Raw genomic sequence first — 19,589 nt, forward strand, 5'->3', positions numbered from 1 at the left:
AAAATAGTTGTGGGGGAGGTCACATAGGGAGGGAGAAAGGGGAAATCCTTGAGCCTATGGAACCATATCATGAAAAATAAAAATTAAAAAAATAAAAACGGCAGAAAAAAATGACAAGGACAAATTTCCAGTTTCTACAAATCCAACAAGTAAAACGAGTTGTTTTTTTTGGTTTTTTTTTTTTTTTTTTTTTTTTGCTTTCACAACAGAATTTGATTCTTCTGTGTGTGTTTGGCATGTTAAGCCTCAGAATATATTTCAGTCCTTTGCCAGGCAGGCAGGTGACACACCTACACGAAACCATCTCTGCTGCAACTGAATTCATTACTCTGCGAGACAACCAAACCGGAGGCCAAACAAGTAACAACACACCAATCCGAATGAGGCGAATATTAATTTCCCAATATTGCTCGGCAACATAAAACCCAGGGCCACAAGAAGCTGGGGACTGTCGCCGCTTGGTTTCCACACTTAGGACTTGGAACCTGTTAGAGCAGCCCTTTAAAATTGGTGTCCTTCTAGAAGCCCAATCAGAGGCTGCCGCTTTCCCTTGACACTGACAGACCAAAGCGACGCCCACCCTGTCTCTAAGAAGGCTGTCCTGTCCGAGTAAGTAAGCAAACGATATTTTAAAAACCTTAAAGACGAATCTTCCCCACCCCCTGACTGGGGGGCTGCTATCGTCGAGACCTGAGTGACGTTGATACCCCCAGAAGTTCACTTCAGTCCCAAACCCGCCCCCAAACAACCGTCGCCTCAGGCGGGGCTGAAGGCCCCTCGAAGGCAGCCGGGACAAATTCTCACAGGATTCATGTTCTCGCCCCAACTTCTCGTTACCCAGCCAGGGATTGGGGACAGTTTGGTATTTAGATTCAACACTAGAGCTCCGCCTTCTCGGCTCTTCACCAACACAACTCACACCTTCCACCCACGCCTCTCAACCGTCGTCCGGCCCACCTTCCCACCTCAGGCAAGGCAGAAAGGTGCTTGTGCGCAGGCGTGCCCAGAGCTCGCGCAGGCGCAGTTCACCGCTGTTGGGAGGTGGCGTTTCTGCGAGTTCTAGAAAGGTCTTTGCTGAACTCGCAGTAACATTCGGGTTCTTTCCTTACTGTTCTCACGGTGTGAGGTTCACGTTACGAGGGTGACTTTTGCTGTTTTCTCCAGGGAGGCTGGCGGTGGCAGAGCCCCTGCCCCACTAGCTTCTGCCCGTGAATGGACAAAAAATGATGGTCGTCCCTTCTTCCAACTGCTCAGGCATTTCTTAGCTCCTAGACATCAGTTTGTAAGATTCTGGTGACAACTTATGATGTGCCTGGACGCCACTGACTGGAAGGCTAAGGGCATCATAGCCAAGTCGTACGTGCCTTGCTTCTTTGCTTCTTCAGTTTCAACGAACTATGAGGTAGATGATCTGGGAGTTCAAATCCCCCAGGAGAGAGTGGGGAGAGAAGAGGCCTAGAACTGTAGAACTATAACTGTTTTAAATAACTAATAGTATCCATATCTTGTTCTGATTATGACATTTATTTCCACCTAGAAGGATGGTCATGGCAGGCAACAATTACAAGGCAACAGAGAAAAAAAGTAGTGGAGTGAACAATGGTGTTATACATGAGACACCTGATGTTGTATTAGAGAAAAGACCTTCTCTATCCCTACTCTGTTTTGGAAACAACCCTACCTTAAATTTATCCCCTCCGAAATGTATGGCCCTGCAAGCTGTTGCGTTTACCTTTGAGTGCTTCAGAACAATATGTATTCCCACTTAATAAAGAGATAGTGACAACTAGAGTGGGTTTCACCTCTGTGCTGTCAGTTCTCTGAATTCTCAGTGAAGAACTAGGCTAATTTTAAAATGTGTGGTTTGTAGGGAGCCCAAAAATCAAGGGCTCTTCTGGGAAACAGGGAGTTAAAAATCTTTTGGAAGTTAACTTAGTGTAAGAATCCCAAAAGCCTCCGTTGCTCCAGTTCTAAGGAAGTACTCTTCTCTTTTCTACTAAAACTCTCCACAGACGCCAAACTCTGAATGCCATGAGCGAGGTAAGCATAAAGAATGTGGTTTATTTTTGACAGGTCAGGGTAACTTTGTGAATGTGCGTTATGCTTCAGAGTGCTAATCTGTTAAAATTCCACAGAACAGGGATTCAACATTCAGGAACTAACTGAAGCAGCATTTCCAGAGAGACTGGGGCAAAGGCCAGAGCAACAAACAGCAGAAAAGAAACAAGGCATAGTCAGGGGTTAAGGAGTCACCCTCATGCATTGCTCTAGAAACCAAAGGAACTAACTGGTACAACTCTGTTGACTTTCACGTGTGTTTGCATCATCGCTGCACTGTTTGAAATGTTTTTGTGGAAATGGATAGGAGGGGAAAATAAAGGCTGTGAGGGCTTTGACTAGAACAAAAAACATAACCTGTATATGAGTATATTCTTTTTGCTTTCTGTCTCTCTCTCCCTCTTTGCTTCCCCCCCTCTCTCTCTCTCCACATTCTAATCTCTTTAAATGCACTTAAATTTAATGAATAGAAGCTTTCATATTTGATGTGTTCATGACGTGTTTTGCGTGTGTGCTTCTTTGTTTCAAGCCCATAACAATCGCTGTTTATGTGAATTCTGAAAGAGCAAACTCAGGACTACAGAGAAGACCAAAAATAACAGAGAGGCCCCTTATTGTTCTACAGAAAACACTGGGCTTAGAATCAGAAATATAGGTCTTAGGCCTAGTTTTCTCCTGTGTAGCTGTGGAAATTTGATCAGGTTATTTTGCCTCTCTTTCCTTCAGTGAAGACATTAATCCTTAACCCATACTATCTTTGATGTATGAATAAACTGAGCTCGTGTGTATGGAAGAGTACTATAAATCAAGCTACAGTGTAATACATTACTCTTGTGTACCCATATCAAATAACCAGGCATTGTTTAGAGCATAGTGTTTCTAGTGTTGGAACATATTTAACTTTCTGGGTGATTGAGCATGAAATCAAATCAGATTTGCCTCCGTTGTTTATATTCTGAGCACTTGTGCCTAATAGGATCCCATTTGGGGGACCTGGCACCATAGCTCAACAGGCTAATCCTCCCATTTCAACAACCATGATCCCACATGGGCACCAGTTAGTGTCCCAGTTGCTCCACTTCCCATCCAGATCCCTGCTTGTGGCCTGGAAAAGTAGGAGAGGATGACCTAAAGCCTTGGGGTATTCTCCTGCGTGGGAGACCTGAAGAAGCTCCTGGCTTCAGATTGGCTCAGTTCCAGCCTTTGTGGCCAATTGGAGAGCAAATTAGCACATGGAAGATCTTTTTGTTTCTACTTCTCTCTGTAGATCTGCCTTTCCAATAAAATAAATACATCTTTTAAAATCCCACTTTGAATAACACCTTTCAGTGAGTTTGGCCATGTTCGTATAAACTCTTAGTATAGAGAATGTGTCCCAAGATACATACAGGCATTAGAAAGAATTGAAAAATATTAAGTTTCTTTTCATTTGGTATTTGGGGAAAGAGGGGAGTGAGGAACATCTCTAAGGGGGTTGACAAATAATTTGTTTTTAAAAAAGAAAACTGTCCTGGTAAAGGAATTAAAGGACGCTTCCAAGTAGTGCTGTAAGTCCCTGTGTTGACCGAGGTGGTTCTTTCTCTGAGGAGCTGCCTTTGGTTGTTGATACTTGTGAGATTTAAATGCCCTCTGATAAAAAAAAAAATTAAAAAGTGCCTGAACAGACTGCAGAAAAGAAATGCTTTAAAATGCAAGTGAAAACATAAATGTTGAATGAGCCACTTTTTCATTTTTGATGCTTTTGGGGGATTAGAAATGTCCAAACTATTTGTGTTATACCAAGTAATCCTGAAAGTCCGTATTAAGTGACATTGTAAGTGAAGGGAAAACAGAGCTTTTGTAGGGGTATGAGATGCTAATGGACTATTGTACTTAGATCTTCTGACCATCTGAGGGAGTCAGAAGTTAAACAACTGTCTCCCTAGTTGATCTTTGCATATCTTAACCCAAATATGGTAAAGGGCAGGGCTAGAGAGGGAAGTGTCGAAACAGAGCTCCCTACGCAGTTGGCAAATTAAAACTTAACTTCACTCAAGGGAACTTTGCACTTTGGTTAAGGTCCCATGTAAGTTTACTTGGCTAGGCAATTGAGTTTCCTTTGATATCCCTGTCTTCTGAATTGCAGAACTCAGTAAAAACTACTTGGTGAAATGACTTCTTGTCAGGTCACTGAAGAGCCTTTAAAAAAGGTTGCTATCTTTGGAGGAACTCACGGCAATGAGCTGACGGGCGTGTTCCTGGTGAAGCACTGGCTGGAGAATGCTGCTGAGATCCAGAGAACAGGCCTGGAGGTGCAGCCCTTTATCGCCAACCCAAGAGCAGTGGAGAAGTGCGCCAGATACATTGACTGTGACCTAAATCGAATTTTTGACATTGAAAATCTTAGGTAAAAGTATGTATGTGAGCACATGTGTTGTGTATAAAAAGTGAAAGTTGTATGAGAGAGCACTCATATATGTGTGTCTTTGTGTGTGCACCTGTTACAAATGCTTGTGTTTATACAGATAAGTAGCTACAGTGAATCAGACCACTGTTGCTATTAAATACCCTGTGATGTAAATTATACAACTAATTAAACTGGGCATTCATTGCTCACGTTTGAAGCCCCAGCCTATTCTCAACTGATTTTTGTTTTTTAATGTATTCTGTATGTACTAAAAAGAGAGGTAGTTATTTTTAGATCAGATCTTTAAAGAAATAGATTTAATAATCCTCTGCTTCACCTTGGTGTTTGATCACCATGCTTGTGCACAAATCTGTTAGTAAATAGAATGATTCCTAGAAAGCTATGTTTGCATGTAGCAGTGTTAATAGTAGTGCATACAGTTCTAATTTAAATAAGGTGATGTTGCAATCAATGAAAGAGTGAATAAATAGCCATTGCCAGAAAACTTCTGTGACTCCAAATCTGGTGAGTACTTGCCTTCCAAGGCAGATTGCCATAGCTGAGAATAGAGGTGAAGGCATTTCACCAGAATTTTCTACATTTAAATCACAGCTGGTTTATATTGTGTATGAGGTGATGATAGTCCAGATGGGCCCTTTTTAATGACTTTTGCCTTTGTTTCTGTCGTAATAATTACCCCTTTGTATGCCTCTAAATCTTTACCTTTCATTACTTCTTGCTTTAGTTTTCATAAAAGTATAGTTGAACATATGTTCTTCCCAGGGTAGTGCCATATCCTGGGGGAGTACAAAGTAAAGTGGAAGTTGATAGACTACTAGCCAAAACGTGAGACATGCTCAGGAACAACTAACTGCCCTGTATTGTGTACTTGCTTTGTGGTAGACTGAGTTCAGACCACAGGAGGCATACCACTTTTAGTACAGCTGTGCCTCCCCTTATGGAGCAGATGCTTTTCAGGACACAGTAGTCACATTTTTGTGTGTCACATCATTTCTTGGCTAACATAAATTTAAGCTTCATAAATGCCTTCCCATGGGCCCGGCGGCGTGGCCTAGCGGCTAAAGTCCTCGCCTTGAAAGCCCCGGGATCCCATGTGGGCGCTGGTTCTAATCCCGGCAGCTCCACTTCCCATCCAGCTCCCTGCTTGTGGCCTGGGAAGGCAGTCAAGGACGGCCCAAAGCCTTGGGACCCTGCACCCGCATGGGAGACCCGGAAGAGGTTCCTGGTTCCCGGCTTCAGATCGGCACAGCACCGGCCGTTGCACTCACTTGGGGAGTGAACCATCGGACAGAAGATCTTCCTCTCTGTCTCTCCTCCTCTCTGTACATCTGCCTTTCCAATAGAAATAAATAAATCTTAAAAAAACAAAAAAGAATTCCTTTAGAACTCTGAACCCTTTGCCCAGAAAATATATATATAATATATAAATATATATATTATCTATAAATACATTATATAAAATATATATTAATATATAATATATTAATATATGTTAATATATAAAGGGAGAAGCCGCAGCCAGCCTCCCACCCATCCCAGGTCCCTGACGTGGAGCAAGCTCCAAGAGTCCTGTTTAAGTGGTTTTGATAGTTCAGCAGTTCTGAATTACTGCCAGTCGCAGCATTCCAAGTGAGATGACATCTCTCCTGAATCCACCGGCTGACATAGTCCACCTTAGAGTCTCTGTTTGTCCAGATTTTCACTGCCAACACATGGCTGGGGTAGATGATAGATTTGTTCTGTTCTCTGTCCTCTGTTGTGGTACTGGGTATCCTCTGCATGTTCCTATGGCCTGCCATATTCTCCCTGTGCACCTAGATATGTTGTCACTGCTCCGTCTGAGCCTCTGAGGAGGCTCAGCTTTGACGTTTGCACTCCACGGTCAGACCATGGAACCTGCACTTCTCTTCATGGTTGAGGTTCTGAGATCAGCAGTTCAGTTGGAGGAATCCCCAAAGAAACTTCGTCTGAGGTGATCCTAGACCTGATTCTTGTGTGTGCATTCCACTACAGGCACAGTCTGTTGCCCCAATAAGCTTTTGCACATGCTGGTGGTTGCAATTGTTGTTTCCAGCCCTGTCATCCTCATGAATCAATGGGTGTTGCAGTCCAGCCTCATTCAGGGCTTGAAGATTCTTGTCTATGCACTTGGCTGTTGATCCAAGAGTGATTCCTGAACCTCAATTGTGAATACCTGATTAGATGTCGTGAGCACCTGTGCTTAATTATTTAAGTGTGCTAAAACTACGTAGAATTGTTTTAAAAGGTTCATTGAGTGGTCCAGCCCCATAATTAATAGCCCAGTGCTTCATGGTTACTAAGGAACTGCTTTTTTACTTCATGGGTAATTTTTGTTGCAAATTGAAATCAGATGGTAAATTCTGTGTAAAATGTCCTGTCTGCCACCATCCATATAAATGAATTGGTGTTATTTGACAAGCTTTCCAATGCAACATCAGTTATGTGAGATTACATAAAAAGGGGAAAGTATAATCTTTCATTGACAAAGGTTTCAGTTTTCACTGCTCTCACAGGTTTTTTTTTAATACTAAAGATTTCACCATTGGTTCTTTGTACATTGTGTTTTATTACATATTTGTGTTATCCTAGCCAGGACCAATCTGTTAATCTTTTTATTTCTGCTGCTAACAGCAAGAAGATGTCAGAAGATTTGCCATATGAAGTGAGAAGGGCTCAAGAAATAAATCAACTGTTTGGCCCAAAAGGCAGTCAAGATTCCTATGACGTTATTTTTGACCTTCATAATACTACTTCTAACATGGGGTGCACTCTGATTCTTGAAGATTCCACAAATGACTTTTTAATTCAAATGTTTCATTATATTAAGGTAATATAAATTTTATTAATTTCTATGTTAGCATAGAACCTGTACTTTAAGTCGATTGTGAAAGTTTTGTTGTTCCAACTATGAAAGGTCCAGGTGGTAGGTTCTGAGAGCAATGAAATCTGTTCCACAGCTAGGCGTGGGGGTTGGGAGTGGTACGGTGTGAAAATATGGGACAATGGTGATAGATAGCACATACTTATGCAACAATAAGATATTTATAAATCCTTGTATCTATGAAAAGACAAATTGTATACAGACACACAAAACTGAGTAAATATCATGTCGGGAAGTTTAATGGTATAGTTGAAGTATCTCAATTAGAGAATTTTTTTAAAGCTTTTTTTATTTTTATTGGAAAGGCAGATATATAGAGAGAAGGAGAGACAGAGAGAAAGATCTTCCATCCGATGGTTCACTCCCCAAGTGACTGCAACAGCTGGAGCTGAGCCAATCCGAAGCTAGGAGTCAGGAGCTCTTCCGGGTCTCTCACACGGGTGCAGGGTCCCAAGGCCTTGGGCCGTCCTCAGCTGCCTTCCCAGGCCACAAGCAGGGAGCTGGATGGGAAGTAGGGCCACCGGAATTAGAACCAGCAACCATATGGGATTCCGGGGCGTTCAAGGCGAGGACCTTAACCACCACGCTATCACACCAGGCCCTCAATTAGAGAATTTTAGAAAGTTCAAGAAATAGTCCTTTAATACTAATGTCCAATGAAAAAAATACTGGTTTTCTCATCTTACAGTTGTCCTTGTGTGTTTCAGAAACCCTGATATACGTTTGATCATTCAGTATTTCATATAGCTTCAAGATGAAAATGCAACAATCCAATGCTTACAGCTAGAGAAGAGTTAGGAGCAAATGAGAACCAAGCAAAAACAACATAATTTATATATGTGTGTATAAATATAACATATATTTTAAGAATATAAATAATATAATGTAAAGATAAGTAAATTATGTGCCTATATAAATAATATAAATATTGTGTTATATATTTATTGTATTTTTATGTAATAAATAACTTTCCTTCTGGAGAGTTACTATGATTTAGTGCAAAGAGTTTGACCCATGTAGCCAGGATAACCTGGTCCCAGGGTTAGACACAGGATTTTACAAGAGACCAACAGTGAATAGTAAGTGTAAGCAGAGATAATAATAAAAACAACAAAACCCATTTGAAAGGAAAATATTCTTTGATCGTACTTCCAGAGAATTGTGTAATGTATCCTCTCCACAAATATCTCCAACAAAAACTGTTGTATGTTTTCAAAACTATAACAACGTTGGATTTTTCAGTATGTTTCATAAAGTTCTCTCATGAACCTTAACTGATTAAATTAAAAAATTTTCCAAGGGCATTAGTGGCTCTGTAACAGAAAGGAGAATGAAAGACATGGACTTGACATGCTGAGGAAAGTGTTCTCAATTGTCTGCAGGCTTCTCTGGCTCCATTACCCTGCCATGTTTATCTTACTGAGCACCCTTCTCTCAAATATGCCACCACTCGTTCCGTAGCCAAGTATCCTGTGGGTAAGTCTTATTTCCAGTGTCATAACTGAAGAAGGTATGTCCTAGCTGACACTCTGAGAAAAAGATTTTGAAAGAGCCTTTGTAGCTGTTTTGCATATCATTGTCAAGTAACAAGCCAGTTAACACCAGGTTGACTTTAACTAACTGTACCAAATGTCCACAGTCCCAGTGAGCTGCTTTCTGCTTTCATTCATATAATTTCATTGATGCTTCAAATTACTCTGGCCAAATTCTGAGACTCAATCCAGATGCCCCCTCCTAGAGAAATTTCCCCAAACCCATTCCAAAAAATGTTACTTACTTTTTTAAGATTTATTTTATTTTTATTGGAAAGTCAGATATATAGAGAGAGGGAGAGACAGAGAGAAAGATCTTCTGTTGAATGTTTCACTCCCCAGGCAGCCACAACAGCCAAAACTGTGTCATTCCAAAGCCAGGAGCCAGGAGCGTCTTCCGGGTCTCCCTCATGGGTGCAGGGTCCCAGGGCTTTGGGCCATCCTCGACTGCTTTCCCAGGCCACAAGCAGGGAGCTGGATGGGAAGTGGGGCCACCAGAATTAGAACCGGTGCCCTTATGGGATCCTGGCACATGCAAGTCGAGAACGTTTGTCACTAGGCACTGCACCAGGCCCAAAAGTATGTGTTACTTTCAACACATATTGGAATGTGCCTACTGACTAGAAATTAGGTTCCAGAGATAAAATCATAAACAAAGCGCACAATTTGACCTCAAAGAGCTTAGCATATAATGAAAAGACAAATGAATAAGCAAGTAATAACCACAGACTGATGTGTACCACAGTAGGAATCGTTTTTTAAGAAAAAAAAAACTGGGTTTTTTTGCTAAAAGGTATGTACTTATTTGAAAGAGCATAATTACAAAGAGAAAGACAGAGAGAGATCTTCCATCCACTCTCAAATGCCTGCAACAAGCCAAAGCTGAAGCAGTCTGTTGCCAGGAACCAGAGCTTCATTCAGGTTTCCCAAGTGGCTGCAGGGTCCCAAGGACTTGAGCCAACCTCCACTCTTTCCCAGGCCATAAGCGGGGAGCTGGATAGGAAATGGGAACAGCTGAGACTGGCGCCAGTAATGATGGCTACATATAGAGTATTATCTGACTAACTATGCTAGTACATACTTTCAGGAGATTGTCCAGAGGGGTCAGGTTTGACCGGATCAGGAAAACAATGGGTCTCTGTTTCTCCCATGGACCTACTCCAGGCTTTTTTCCGGTCTTGCCCTTAGAAGAACCGGAAAGGGCCAGATGTTTTGCCCTTGTTGCAGGCATCAGCCTGCAGGTTAGCATGCCACTGTTGGGTAAATGCTGGTGGGAGACAGGAAAAGTCCTGAGACACAGACAATTAGATGTTAACAACAGTAATAGCAGAGGGTCAGCATTTCTACACCATGCTCCAAGCCCCAGTTCTCACAAAGTTTTGTGGAAAGAGTCAGACGACACCTACACCAGTGATTTGTCTCCCGGAAGAGAAACGCTGAGCTGAGGACTGGAGTTCTTTTTACGATGGGCTGTAAGCACACCTGTCCTGTGCAATGCAGAAAACATCATCCATAGCTCCCAAGGCTGTTTCCCCCGCCACCCCCCGCACCCAGCCTCCATACAGACATCCTGGGTACTGGACAGACAATCTGGAATAAAGGTGCTCAGTGTCTGGCCCACAAGACCTTCAAGAAATGCAAAATAAAATCCCGTAGAAATCTATTTCTCAGCCTCCCTCTTAGCACCTGCTTGCTGTTTCTTGTCCATTCACTTGTGGGAAAGCTATAAGGCTGTGGAATCACTTTCTGACATGTGGCCCACACTCTTGTACACTCTCAGACACATGCTTTTTTTCTTCTTTTCTATTTTCTTTTCTGAGTACTCTGTCCACGTAATTACCTTCAGACTACAATTAAAATCACTATTATGACTGTATTTTTCTCAAATTTCAAATGTTTCAACTCAGAGTAATCTAATGTAAAAGTAAGTTAACAATATAAGCAAACTAAAATCAAAACTTAACCTGCTTGCTCAAGTATTTATACTTCTATTGCATAATTAGGGGATCAACCAAAGTCAACTAAATATGTAAATACGGGTAATTAGTAGAGACATATCAAAAATTTAACAATAAGGGATAGAGATCCTGCTTGAAGCACCGAACAAAAGTATAAGAGTTCCAAACTTGGAAAAGTTAAGGTTGGCCCTGGCTTTTAGCCAGGAAAAATATCTACTGATATGTGAGCCATTGCAAACAGAACCAAATATTCAAAACATTTCAATATAAGGAAGTATTAAGTTCATTCTAAATCATACAGAAGAAGTACATGTTCTTCTGCCGACTTTGCTGTTGTATTTGGAAGGCTTTTATATTATCCACTCATAGAAAACAAAACTACATTTAGGGTCTCTGACCCTTTCTGGGTCCACATTTTATACTATCCTAGACTGTTGCCCCAAATTTGCCGTTATTTCTTCTTTTTTTTTAATTTTATTATTATTGGAAAGCCGGATATACAGAGAGGAGGAGAGACAGAGAGGAAGATCTTCCATCCGATGTTTCAGTCCCCAAGTGAGCCGCAACGGGCCGGTGTGCGCCGATCTGAAGTCGGGAACCAGGAACCTCTTCCGGGTCTCCCACGCGGGTGCAGTGTCCCAAAGCTTTGGGCCATCCTCGACTGCTTTCCCAGGCCACAAGCAGGGAGCTGGATGGGAAGTGGAGCTGCCGGGATTAGAACCGGCAGCCATATGGGATCCTGGGATGTTCAAGGCGAGGACTTTAGCTGCTAGGCCACGCCGCCGGGCCCTTGCCTTTATTTCTGATAGCTGTCTGCAAGCTACTAGCATACTGTTGCCAAGTCAGCTGATACATGATAGTATCAGTCTTGGTAAAGTTTGCTACAGCTGAATCCTTTCTGATATCTCTCTTTTTCTGTCATACACACACACGCAACAGAACACAGAAGAATGACCACAATCTTCTTTGCTTTCCCACATTGACCATGATCTCATTATAGCTGATTTTTTGATTTTTTGTTTAGTTAGTTGAGAAGCACAGGCAGAGAAGATTACAGAGTGGGCGGCGAGGGGAAAGAGAGAGAGAACTCTTACATCGAACCGTTCACTCCCCAGAAAGCTGCACCAATCAGGACTGGGCCAGGACCAAAACCATGTGGGTAGCAGAGACCCAATCCCTTGAGCTATTATTGTTGCCTTCCTGGGTCTACCTTAGCAGGAAGCTGGAATCAGGAGCCAGAAGCGGGTTATAAGGCTCAGATACTCAGATGGGTGACTCAAAAGTCTTAAAGGTTAAGCTAAAGGTAGGCCCCCTAATATTATCTTTATGACTTTAATTTCACCAGCCCCATTTGTGACTGCATGGCCTATAAGTACAACAAATTTGAATATTCTGCTCTAATAGGACATCTTGTGTTAAAATTAATATTTCATTTGGAAAATATAGCTATCCTACATGTGTCCTCCACGTACAATCAGAAAAGAAAAATTGTAGTAACCGGCCTTTCTCGGTCAAGTGTTCACTTGTACCAGCCTGTGGCCTTCCCTTGTTCAGGCAGGACTACCCAAACTACACCTTTCATCTCCCATGAAGACGAGAACATCTGTGTATGTGTATAAACATACACAAACGATCATATATTGGTATCTGTTCATCTGTATGTATAAGCGTATTTGTGTTTTTTATATTTATATATTATTTTTATATTTACATATATATGTAAAATATGTGTGTTCTATAATTTTGTGTATATATGCATATGTATGTATGCATGTTTGTATGCATGTATGTGTAACAGCCTAAGAATATCTAAATGCTCAGAATACTCAACCAAAAATCTAACTTCTCTTGGAAGGGAGGAAAAAGGACTGGTTCAGGGTAGACAAGCAACAGTGTCTTCCACAACACTCACACAGACATATCTATGAACATATTTTCATGCATTTGTCCAAACTATTTGTGCACAGATGCAAGACTTAGCCAAATTTATGATACAGTATACTAAAAAATATGTCCATACAAGTAAATAAGAGAGCTAAACACAACAAATGAAAAATTTAAATGAGAAAAATATGGTAAGATTTTTGTAAATTGGGAAGTAACAGACTTGGGTGTAAACAGGAAGAGTGTAAAAGAATGAGTGGAAGAAAATGAGAGTGGATGATATATTATACTTGATCAGTGTCTTGATACGTGAACAAGGTGACAGTTGGAGGGTCGACTTTGCAAAGGACTTGAACAGGAGGACAGGGACTGTGTAAATGGTTTGGGGAAAGAGTAGGGTGTACAAGTGAGGACTGATGGCTGACAGCCATGGAGAGCAGACCTCATGATGCAAGCAATGCCTTTGGGCATCAGAAACTCTTCCTATAGCAAACTCGAACCATTTTGTGATTGAGTTGTTATGGGAAGGGCAAAAATGTTGTTCCATAGTCACATTAGATTGTCTTATTGACTTAAATCTGTGATTCATCCAGATTAAATTTTTGCAACTACATAGATGGCCTTCCTCCTGTCAAAGCTAAATGTTAAACCTGTGACAACATTTCTGTTAATGTCACTTAAATGTGTCTACTTCTAATATCCTATCGTTTTTAAATTCAAAGGAAAGTTAAAGGGAAAAAACTCAAGATCTTACTACTTTAACATAACTCTGATCCCCCCAATATTGTCGCCTCGTCTTAATTCACTGTGTACATATCACTCGAACATACAGCTGTTCTGCTTATTTTTGCCTGACATTAGGTCTCACGTATTTTCACCATGCTACATAGTCTACCTTTACATTAAATGTAATGATGGGATGCTAGATCTCACTACATTTAAAATGCTCCATGTTATAGTATGTTCTAATATTTATATAAATGTGACTCTGTACCTAGGGATAGAAGTTGGTCCTCAGCCTCAAGCGGTTCTGAGAGCTGATATTTTGGATCAAATGAGAAAAATTATTAAGCATGCCCTTGATTTCATACATCTTTTCAATCAAGGTAAGCAGTAGACAAGAGCTGTTTCCTATGTGTATGTTTACGTGTGTGTGTTCATGCTTTAAAAAGCTCACTAACTGGAATTGAACGATAAATTTGCTTTTGTGTAGGTTTGAAATTATACGCAAGTTTTTTAGAAATGTGTTTTCCATGGATACTTTAGAGATTCTTTCATATATAGATATGTAGTTATAAAACGTAGCCCTTAAGTGTTGCAATAGCTATTGGAAGCTAGACTCATTTGCTGTGTCCATAACCTAGCTCATGTGTTTATTAAAACGTTTTACTTACTTCAGCTACTCCTCAATGACCAGATTGATAGAATCAAGAAAATGAGCACCAAATAAAGGCCTCACATCAAATGCTTATTTTCCCATTAACTTTTTTTTTCCTTTATGGAGATGTCCTGTAGTTGTGATTTATCCATACTGATTTTCCCACAGGAAAAGAATATCCCCCCTGTGCTATTGAGGTCTACAAAGTCATGGAGAAAGTTGATTACCCCAGGAACGGAAGTGGAGAGATTGCTGCTGTCATACATCCTAACCTACAGGTGACATTTGCTGCTTTAAACTAGTGGAAAAATGCAAATAGCACTTTAGCTCTGATAGGCCATCTGATGTTCTCCAAAGCTCTACAGCACACAGAAGATGTTCACACCCTCACTCAGCACTGAGTTGACTTTTGCTGGCTCAGGGACCACATCAGCAAGCAGGACCTCACTCCCCTGGAGTTTATAGTTGAGATACAATAAAGTCTACGTGATGGTTTAGAGAGAGAGATGGGTGTTGTGACAGAACAGTGAGGTGGGAGAGGAGAGAGCAGACGAGGCTGCCCAGAGAAAGTGAGTTTCCTACCCAAGGGCCATCTCCAAATGACAAAAGGTCAGAAGTTCACTCCTTGCCACAGCCACGTAACTATCAATGACAGGCCCAATAGCAGGGCTTTTTGCAGTTGACCACATGGCTGCTGCTTCCCTGTGTCCACCACTGAGTAAGTTAGAGCTAAGCCATCAGAACCTCTTTCTCTAGGATGCTCTCTGCCACCACACCTTGACTCTCCTTGCATGGTTGGCGCTATCAGAGCATCGTGAAGTTGGAGGACTATAAGAGACTTCAATTGGGAAAGGCAAGGAGGAGTGAAGAATCTGAAAAGTTCCATCTCTACACACTCAGAGGCCTCAGAGGTAGTACAGACCTGCTGAGTGAGGCTTTGGTCCCTGGCTAAGCACTTGCTGGAGAGCTTTCTTAATACACACAGTGCCAGGACTGTGAGATAAGCCAATCTTACTGATCTGGATAATCAGTGTTGAAAAATCACTGCCCCCGTTCAAATCCCTGTGTAATAACTCTAGACCAGATAACCAGACTTGCAGGTTATAGAACTATTTAAAGTGCTTGTATAAACAACTGGGGCAAATCTGCTCTGAGGTAAGGCTGGCCTTCTGCTGCTGAAGAAGTTCCCAGAATGATCCTGGGCCACATCTTCCCGAAAAGCACTGGTTCCGGAGCTGTGGTACCACTCAGGCCTTAAACAAAAACAAAATGAAACACCGACCGCTCCGATAAACTGTAAAGGGGTAGCATGAGTGGTTGGAGGGGTAGGGATGGAATTTTGTACATGTACATGTCAAAACTCCTAAAACTATTAACAAACAATAAATATTGCAGATTTTAAGTCTAAAATCTTATTAAGCTTTTTTAAGATCTTACCTATTCTTTGGTTCACTCCCAGATGGCTGCAACCACCAGAACTGGACCTGTCAAGCCTGGAATTTGTTCTAGGTCTCCCACGGGGGTGCAGGGACCCAAGGACTTGAGCTATCTTTAACTTGAGCTGGATCAGACACGGAGCGGCTAGGATTTGAACTGGCATCCCTATGGGATGGCGGTATTGCAAGCTGTGGCTTTATAACATGATGCCAGCCCCTTAAAATTTTTAAGAAAATAGAACCATGGAGTTACACAAGTGGATGTAATGTGCAGCCAGGTCTGAGACAATCACTGTGATGCTGTTTCTGCAGCCCCAGTGTTGTGCCCAAGGCTCCCATTTGTTACCATAGACATTGAGACTGGGGAGAGCCACAGGAGGAATGATGCTGCTGGGAGATGCTAACATGCACAATTTGGGGCTCACCCTTTACTCGCAGAACTAGAATCTGTATTTCAGCAAAGTCTCCTGGCTGATTTGCCAGCACACTGGAGTTGGAGAAGAACTGCCCTTGGGTTGCTGTGGTGTAACAGGGGCGGGACTCTGCCAATCAGTCAGTCATTATGACAAGGGGACATATTTTGGAATACATCCACCTGTCCTAGACTTTTCCCCAGCGCCCCCCCCTCATGCCTCCTCTGGCCAGTCTCCATCAGAACAAAACCTCTTGGAGGAACACGTGACTCATGTCTATATCTCCAGCAGAATATCTTGTACCTGCAAGGTTCCGAATGGATAGCCCCCAAATTTGGTTGAACAAAACTTAACTTGAGCTGGCAAGAAGCAGAATATGCATTTAGGCACATGCATATTTCATCTAGGTCTTCAGCAACATTCAAGATAAGCCTAGAATGGAGCAACATTTCCAGGTGTGAATGATAAGGATTAAAAGGAGAACTTTTAAAACTGCTGCCCAGATTCACTACACAATTTCAGATTAGCCAGATCACCCACCTGTCCCTTGGTGCCTCTCTCAGGTGTCTGTTTTAAAATAACACAAGGCTATGATTTGCTGCTGAGGGAGCATTGTGTGTGTGTGTGTGTGTTTTAATTTTGAATTTTATGGCACAATTCTATAGGCTCTGGGATTTCCCTACCCCCTCTCCAAATTGCCTCCCCCAAACTGATTTTCCCAAGACTATTACAATAGTATAGTTCTTCATAAGCAGTCATAAGTCCATCACTCTGTTATTTAAGTGTGTCCTGACATTGCTGGTACAGACAATGCCGGACAGTCCAGCATCCTATTGTCAAGATATATCCAACAGTTTCACTGGGAGTCCATCTTTGATTTGGAAGTAGAGATGCATACTGTATTGTATATTCATATCTGGATGTGATAGTTTCTATTACGCCATCGCTATACATTTCCTTAAATGAGAAGCCATGAAACAAAGTCAACAATAGAAATGAAACTACAACAAAAAAAATTTACAGCACCATGGAGTTAACATGCTACTGAATTAACAATGCTGAGACAGCATTTTTAAAGTGAGAGAAGATACAAGAATGACTTACCTATTTCTGTTGTTTCCTAAAGGATCAAGATTGGAAACCATTACACCCTGAGGACCCGGTATTCCTGACCCTTGATGGAAAGATTGTTCCCCTGGGCGGAGACTGCACTGTGTACCCGGTGTTTGTCAATGAAGCTGCCTATTACGAGAAGAAGGAAGCCTTTGCCAAGACGACCACACTGACGCTGAACGCAAAAGGCATTCGCTGCTCTTCACCCTAGGCAGCCTTCCTAGCTCACTTGTTATGCAACATGTTGAAAACACCTGCTAGTTCGTAAGCCCTGGGAGAGCAAGATTGTGCCTTAGCTTCATCACAGCACTTCCCCCAGTGCCGGCACAGCAGGCATCCAAGCAAAATTTTCAAAGAGAACAATGCTTTAAGGAAAATATTTAAAGGTATTGTATTTTATGTAGATATCTTATTCAAAAAAAATACATTTTCCGTTTATCACTTTTTTTTACCTTACACTTGAATAATTTAGCATTCTTAATAAATAGCTTTTAACTTATAAATGCAAGCTTGAAGAAGATGCTACTTACATAGAATGAAATGTTGCCTGTTGGGGTGTGTATGATACTTACCACCGCAACCCCAGCATCTGATATGAATGCCAGCAGCTGCGCTTCCCATCCAGCTCCCTGCTAATGGCCTGGGAAAGCAGTGAAGGGTGGTACAAGTGCCCGGGCTCCTTGAGATCCAGTTGGAGTTCCAGACTCCTGGTTTTGCTTCAGCCCATCCCTGACCATTTGGGTAATGAACCAGCAGATGGAAGAATCTCTCTTTCTCTCTCTCTGTCTCTAACTCTGCTTTTTAAATAAATAAATACTTAAGAGTTGCATGTCATCAACTGCCATATAAAAACTGCCAGAAATTCATGATGCAGGCTGTATTTCTGTTTCCATGTTTGAATTGAAGGTAGCACACTATGTATCCAGTCTGTAAGTCTCAGCAGTGACTATAATATACGTAGAAGGGCTTCAGATGCACTTGTGCAGAAGGAATACAGAAGAGGACTCGGGGATGATGGTGAAGGTGGTGTCATGCTTGCATGAAGAGGCTCTGATGGCCCCTCATGCACAGACAGGGAGCCCAGTGCTTCGGCCCCTCCCGCCCTCCCAGCTGCAGGGAGCACAGGCCTCTATCTTCCCCAAGGTGTACCCTCCCTCCCTTCAGGCTGTAACTGCCAAGAAAAGAGAGATTTTAATCCCATGATGTGGACCCAGGCCCATGTTTTTGGCTTCAAATGTACTTACCAAAAATGCTGAGGTTACCTGGAAAAAATACACCCAGATGGCCTTATTCTTCCAGAATAAACCCCACCAAAGCCCATTTCATGCCATACTTAATGTTCTGTAGAATACAATGAAACATTTCACAGTTATCAGCATCTGTTCTTATACTTTACCAAAACTTTCATTGAAAAAAAAAACTCCTTTCTGAATTCTGTAGCAAAAATTTAATCATCTTTTGTACCTCACAAGTTTTACCAGCTTTCTGCCTCCCACTGTAGAAGTTCCTTATTGTCTTGCTTCACAGGCCAATTTTTCTAGGTCAGTTTCTTCCAGATGTAAATTTTGACTTCTCCCGCTAAATTTCAATTATTTATATAATTGATGATGTGCAACTTAGGCCACTGTTTCAATTTTTGGATCATTTACTGTTATGAGGTCTAATTTTCTCTGACTCAATTTTTTTTAAAACAATTTATTTTTTATTTAAGAGGCATATTTACAGGAGAAAAGGAGAGACAGAAAGAGAATTCTTCCATCCACTGGTTCACTCCCCAAAGGGCCACAATGGCCTGAGCTGAGTTTGTCTAAAATCAGGAGCCAGGAGCTGCTTTGGGTCTCCCACGTGAATTCAGGTTCCCAAGAACTTGAGCCATCCACTCCTGCTTTCCCAAGCTGTAGGTGGGGAGCTAGATCAGATGCAGAGCAATCAGAACTCGAACCAGCACCCAGATGCTGGTGCTGCCCGTCCTGGACCCATTAAAGCCAATCTTCCATCTGCTGATTCACTCTCCCAGGTGGCTGCAACAGCCAGTGCAGGGCCAGGCCAACGCCAAGAGCTTCAGCCACGTCTCCTGTGTGGGTAGCAGAGGCCCAAGCATTTGTACCATCTTCCACTGCTTTCCCAAGCCATCAGCAGGGAGCTGGGTTGGAAGTGAATCCACTCGGACATATGGAGTACTGGAGTTGTAGGTGGCAGCTTTCCCCAGCAGCCACGCCAAAACACCAGCCCCTCCTTGCCTCAGTGTCTACAATCTTCTAATCGGATGTGACTGTCTAAGAACTACAAGGCATTCATCAGTGGTATTAGCCGCTTTGTTTTATTTTCCTTTGCTTATTTCTAAAAACCTAATGACTCATTTTTCTGGAATTGAAGATGATCCTCACAGCTCCCCTCTGGTATTGGAATGATGAAGTGGATTAATCCTTGTAAGCACTTGGCTTAGTGCTTAGCACAGAGTAAGTCCTAACAGAGGATCCAAGTTCATATTCCTAGCACTGAAGCCTT

The 19,589-nt window shown here is 42.0% G+C and overlaps 1 protein-coding gene across 2 annotated transcripts; it reads left to right on the forward strand.

Moving 5' to 3' along the window:
- Nucleotides 1-579: 579 nt before the first annotated feature.
- On the forward strand, nt 580-17,496 carry ASPA (aspartoacylase). 2 transcript variants are annotated; one of them, XM_058676364.1, is made up of 7 exons: nt 580-609; nt 4,184-4,444; nt 7,118-7,313; nt 8,750-8,843; nt 13,740-13,847; nt 14,288-14,397; nt 17,095-17,496. In XM_058676364.1, exons 2-7 carry the CDS (start codon nt 4,209-4,211, stop codon nt 17,290-17,292), a joined length of 942 nt encoding a protein of 313 aa, XP_058532347.1. In that variant the 5' UTR covers nt 580-609; nt 4,184-4,208; the 3' UTR covers nt 17,293-17,496. The 2 variants fall into 2 exon arrangements, with proteins under 2 accessions (XP_058532347.1, XP_058532346.1); XM_058676363.1 differs by lacking the exon at nt 580-609 and adding an exon at nt 2,174-2,290.
- The last annotated feature ends 2,093 nt before the right edge of the window (nt 17,497-19,589 follow it).

Source organism: Ochotona princeps, chromosome 17 (genome assembly GCF_030435755.1).
Source record: "Ochotona princeps isolate mOchPri1 chromosome 17, mOchPri1.hap1, whole genome shotgun sequence".
Lineage (NCBI taxonomy): Eukaryota > Metazoa > Chordata > Mammalia > Lagomorpha > Ochotonidae > Ochotona > Ochotona princeps.